The sequence below is a fragment of the Cynoglossus semilaevis genome, chromosome 14 (genome assembly GCF_000523025.1).
Source record: "Cynoglossus semilaevis isolate Cse_v1.0 chromosome 14, Cse_v1.0, whole genome shotgun sequence".
NCBI classification, from domain to species: Eukaryota; Metazoa; Chordata; class Actinopteri; order Pleuronectiformes; family Cynoglossidae; genus Cynoglossus; species Cynoglossus semilaevis.
The window spans coordinates 3,669,250-3,674,814 of NC_024320.1; the positions used below are offsets into that span (position 1 = coordinate 3,669,250).

A 5,565-nucleotide genomic window follows, 5' to 3' on the forward strand; every position below is an offset into this window, starting at 1 on the left:
CACCAGTGTTTCAGACCAACCAGAAAAAAGAGCCATACAGAATAACACTGCCTCCATAATTTCAGGTGTGCATTTTCAATTGTTTATGTAAGGATTTACTAGATCTCCAAGAACATACCAAATTACGTACATAAGAAAACAGGTTCAGTCCAGGCTTGATGTGCTTTGTGTGTCTTGAGCATAGACTAGGTTTTCCATAAAACTGGGCCGTAGCACAAATAAGGTTGGGCACCTCTGTTATAGACCATTTATGATGTAAAAATAACAGCCTCACTCCCCCGGATGGACTGTTTTGTGCCGCAGGACCCATACAATATGGAGCGAGTCTTCTGGCTGCTGTCCAACAAAGATGGAGCCTTAGTGAAGAAAATGATGGAAGAGTTTCAGCTCACACACGCACACACTCTGCCCGACAACCTCCGTAAGCAGGTAACTGTCCACTGTGTAGGTCTGTGTAGGTTCATAGTCATCCAGGTCATCTTATCCAAAGTAAGTTCGTAGTCATCCAGGTCATCTTATCAAAGATGTCAGAGTCAAATCAAGGGCAACTGAACATGTTTTCCAAAGACGTGGATGAGAGGTGAAACGTCTTTGGAAAAATCAGTCCAGTTGCCCTTGAGGTCAGGACTTTGGATGTCCACTGAGGGTTAACGTGGGGTTCTGATGTTCAGTCAGGTCACTCTTTACAACTCCTGTCTCTGCCAATCTGTTGAAATGTTCAGCTGTGTGAGGTTTTATCATCTGGAAGCGTCTCAGATGAAGGGATCCTGGAGACCATGAGGAGATGCTGGGAGGAGAACAGATACCTGTTGTGTCCTCACTCTGCCGTGGCGGTGTGGCATCACTACAACTGTCCACACAGCCCTGCACTCAACAGGTACAACCACCAACACATTACAGTGACTGTATCGAAGAGACTTAGGATCTTAGACAGTTTCTCACTTTTTTTTTTTTTTTTTTGTCGTTCCAGGTGCTACGTTGCGACTGCGTCACCAGTTAAGTTTCAGGGGGCGATGAACAGAGCGGGGCTGACTATCGACCTGCCTGAGACGGTGAGGATGTTGGACAAGTTAAAGAGCCGTTATGAGAACCTGGAGCGGAGCCCAGACTGGTGCAAGAAGTGGGAGCAAAGACTGAGATACAAAATCCAGTCTTTTAGCTGAGCCAGAAGAAGCACAATGTGACCTTATGATGGAACTAATCTCATCATGCTGCTAATTTAGTTTTGTTTAAATTTATAATAAATAATGAAAAAAGTAAATTACATACTGTGGTACAATGGAAAAAAAAGAATTGTTTTGCTGCCTAACAGTTTTTCCCTCTATTAATGAGTATTAAAATATTTAAAGTTTACCACAAGAGGGCGTGGTCTATTTCTTATTACCGCTTAAATATTTCTGCAGTGTCAAATATTTGCCTATAATCTAGAGAAAATATAACTTTTATAAAAAAAAATACAGTATGACAAACTGTTTACAACTGTTTACTGATGTATTATAGATGAGTATATAATGCACAAATGTAATCTCTACTGACGTTCAGCCCATTCTTCCAAATCATTGAATCACCTCTGTGGCCAATCACTGCTACAGATGAAGTACAAATCTTGTCATGATTCTGTCCCAGCTCAGTTCTCCACACTTTCCTTTGACACAGCGTTGTAAAGGGATTTGCTGACGCAGTGAATCTGGAAGATCATGTGACCTAGCTTGGCCCTAATCTGTTCAGTCCTTATCTGGCTGTAGTGAATGGTGTTCATCTTTTACTGTCTGTTGGACTCTGGTCTGTACTGTCCCACAGTTATACAGCTGATCAGTTATGTCAGAGTCTAAAAAAACCAATCAATCAGCTGACCAGTTTCCACTCCTTACAAGCATATACATATCAGCTAATGTTTAAAGACTCAAGTGTCTCTGGCTGTGTTTTCAGTTGTTGTGTTTCTGTAAATTAGATCAAATGTATTTATCAGTGCAATAGACTTAACCAAACACTGATGATCTTAGCTTATAAGAGAACATATAAGCAGAATATTTTATATATATTTAGATCAAAAGCAATTAACCCAAAGAATCATCAACCGATATCAATGCAGTAACTAAACTGAACTAAAACACATTATACATTTTTAAAAACGACATGAACATCGTCAAACTGAATAAAATTTAATGAAACTGGCATACAACAAGGTCCTTTACAGTTACTTAAACAAATCACTAGCACAAAACAAAACGTTTTACAAACAAACAACAAAAGGTTTTATGAATACAAGCAGGTTAAAAAACAGGTTAAAAATAAATAAAAATAACAAAAATAAAATTAATGAAACGGATTAATAAGAATATAACATATGAATAAAAAGCAAACACTATCGTGTTTATAAGGAACGCGCATAAAACAGTTCGAATCGAGGCAATGGTGACGTGTGATAAAAGACATTTTTCTGTCCTTTTATTATAAAGGAGACTTTGTGAGTCAACGAGGAATTGGAACTTTTAATCAAAAGTCCCTTAACTTTTAAAGTCAAAAACTAAAAATCACATTTCAGTGAATACGAATGAAACATTGACTAATGGTTCGATTAGACTCGTTTTTGTTTTTCTCATTCATCATGTAGGAACGTTTTACTCCCGTTAAGTGGCGCCCTCCTCAAATATCTACATATAGTACGGACCAGCGTAACCATTAATTCATCATCATTTTTTAACATGTTACGTTAAAGGTTGAATATTCATACCTTGTACATAATATTGTCAATTAAATAAATACTAAAAGCTTAACCGAATAGGAAAAAATGATAAATAAATACCTAATGCATAATACATTTACACTACTAAACCCAAAATATGCTATTTTTTCCGAGCTTCCTTGAAGGAAGCACAGAGTTGACAGCTGCCCTCTCCAACATGGCGGCTGTGAGCTGAAGCTGACACCCGTCACCTGCGCCTGTTATCAACACCGTCAGCAGTCAGGAAGTATCCGGGAACCGGGACGGAGTCACGGGAACACACATATTAACGTCGCCTAAGTAGAGTCGCGTTTTCCGGTTCGTACGGAGCTTGTGCCCGGTGTATGACGAGGTGTTCAACCGGCGGAGCCACAGAGGAGATAGCAGTGGACAACAACAGAGGCCGAAGGAGGAGTGTTTACTTCAGGCTGATTTCCCTCACCTGTCTGTGGACATGTCTCTCAGGTGAGACATTACCTGTGTGACGTGGTCTTTCAGTTCTATTCACCTGTCTCTGCTTGTCGACATGTCCCACAAAGAAAGACAAATTCACCAAGGACAACACGGCTTTAATTTGGATTATACGTGCCCTTACCTGCACATTGAAACCGTTAATATCGAGATTAACACTTTAAACTGACACTCCGGGGGTGATGTAATAATATATATAGGTCACGCTGTGGCTAGAGCCCCCACTCAGCTCTCTCTCTCTTAAAAAAATATATACAGGCGTAACCTAATTGTATGGTCTTTAATGAATTCTGAAAAACATTTACTTTTATAAAATAAGTCGCCCACCCCATGCTACCCCTTGTTTATTTTTCTCTTGGTTTTCCTGTTTTGCAACCTAGTGCCACTGTTCTGTGCGAAAATGTTCACTAGTAGATAATAGAACCCCTAGGTGGCAGTAATACAATTCAAAGAATGTGGAGTTGCCTTCAAAACCCCAAAGAGAAAATCAGCGGAGTAGGTTCATTTTAATTATTTGATGCTGTAGTGCTGAGTACACACTGATGACATCACCAACATTGTTGTGAAAAAAACCTAAATTATGCTCTATTTTGTAAACATTATTTTGTAACCACATTCTTGCCTTAACTTATTGTTAAACGGAACTCAAATGTCTATTTTCTTGAGAGTCAAACCTACTGTTTCTCTAACGCCTCACTTCTTCTTTCTTTGGTTATAATGGCACCTGGCCTTAAATTGTATTACTCCCCCTTAGGTCTATATATACAGTATGTACATAAACATTTTTGACCAGTAGCATCAAGGGGACAGCTGGAGCCAATCCCAGCAGTCTCCAGGCGAGGGCGAAATAACATCCTAAACAGTTTACCAGACTGTCACAAGATCCCTCAGAGAGACAACAATAAACATTCACACTCACATTCACACCTGCGGTTAGTTTGGAGTGAACAATTATCAGATCATCGGTGAGCATTGGTAAGTGAACCATTGACATTTTTGCTCTAAGGCAAGAGCACTAACCAGTGTACCATGCAACCACAATTTGTAATGACACCCAAACCTTTGATTTTCATATCTGTGACTGCTGTATGTCTCTTTGCGTCAGTGGTAGATGGACAAATGTGTAACTTGTTCCCCTGGTTCTTAGTTCCTATTGATTTGATTTGTTGAGTTAACTGATTTAAAATCCCATTAAATGTGTTTTAACTTATCCATTAAAACAATGACACATAGTGAAGATTAAATATCTAATCACATGAGAGGATGAGTTTGTGCATCTCTCTTTCATCTCTGAAAGTGTATTGCATGTTTGAGCTATTTTCATCATCCATGTGTGGGTGGAGACACATTCCACCATTGAATACCAAACATATCACAGGTTCTTCAGCGACTCAATGTTTATAGGCAGTTTATATATGTAAAGTGTAGAGAGGAAGTGCGACTAGTCCTGAGATCCATGTCCCACTGACGGTGTTTGTTTTCTAGTTTAGACTCACAACCCTGCACGTATTGGCCTGTCACGTGTCAGCATCTTTACAGCAAACTGTAAAGATGTTTGTTAGAAATGACCTAAAATCATTTGAACATGTCCTGGTGCCACAATTCTGATAAAAAACCAAAACAAATATCTAAGATCATATTCAAGTGAATATAGATACAGTTTCTATTTCATTGTCTCCAAAAAGGTCTTAAAAACACACTGATGCCACATGGTGGTAGAGTGGTTGCTGTAACAACCCACATTGACACAGCAATTGTTGCTAAATTTTATTTAAAACACAATCATTTTTACAATAAAGCTGTAGTTCTTATAAAAATAACCAACAACGAAAAACACAAACCACAAACAAGAGCTCTGTGCCGCTGCGTCTGTACATGGTGCCATACTTTAGCTAACGTTGTCATAGTTTGGCTAACCCCCTTCACACATTAGCTAACCGCCGACAATTTGGCTATCACCCACCATACGATGGCTAACCCTTGTCATATTTTGGCTAACACCTGTAATGCTTTGGCTAACCTGCGACATACTTTGGCGAACCTCCATCAAACATTCACTAACCCCCACCATATTTTGGCTATCACTCGCCATACTTTGGCTAACCGGCAATGGACCAAACATTCGCTAACACCCACCATGTTTTGGCTAAATGTGACATATTTTGGCTAACACCTGCCAAACATTCACTAACCCCCACCATACTGTATTTTGGTTAACTGCAACATATTTTGGCTAATACCCGCCAAGCATTCACTAACCCCCACCATATTTTAGCTAACACCTTCCATACTTTGGCTAACCCCCAACATATTTTGGCAAACATCCACCAAACATTCGCTAACCCTACCATATTTTGGCTAACACCTGC

The 5,565-nt window shown here is 39.5% G+C and overlaps 2 protein-coding genes across 2 annotated transcripts in view; one reads left to right on the forward strand and one right to left on the reverse strand.

The window, feature by feature from the left end:
- The window catches only part of LOC103389163 (threonine synthase-like 2), a 649,915-nt gene that overhangs the window by 138,990 nt on the left and 505,360 nt on the right, over positions 1-5,565 (reverse strand). The gene's annotated exons all lie outside the window — the stretch shown is intronic.
- Positions 7-1,359, forward strand: LOC103389187 (threonine synthase-like 2). Its single transcript, XM_008324499.3, has 3 exons — positions 7-429; positions 723-877; positions 971-1,359. The coding sequence occupies exons 1-3, from the start codon at positions 283-285 to the stop codon at positions 1,161-1,163; spliced, it is 495 nt and encodes a 164-aa protein (XP_008322721.1). The 5' UTR covers positions 7-282; the 3' UTR covers positions 1,164-1,359.

What these genes read in the sequence shown, in the direction of transcription:
- LOC103389187 (XM_008324499.3), top strand. Translation starts at nt 283, where the DNA reads ATGGACTGTTTTGTGCCGCAGGACCCATACAATATGGAGCGAGTCTTC. An exon ending in CCGACAACCTCCGTAAGCAG is followed by an intron (nt 430 to 722) that starts GTAACTGTCCAC and finishes TGAAATGTTCAG; the next exon opens with CTGTGTGAGGTTTTATCATC. An exon ending in CACAGCCCTGCACTCAACAG is followed by an intron (nt 878 to 970) that starts GTACAACCACCA and finishes TTGTCGTTCCAG; the next exon opens with GTGCTACGTTGCGACTGCGT.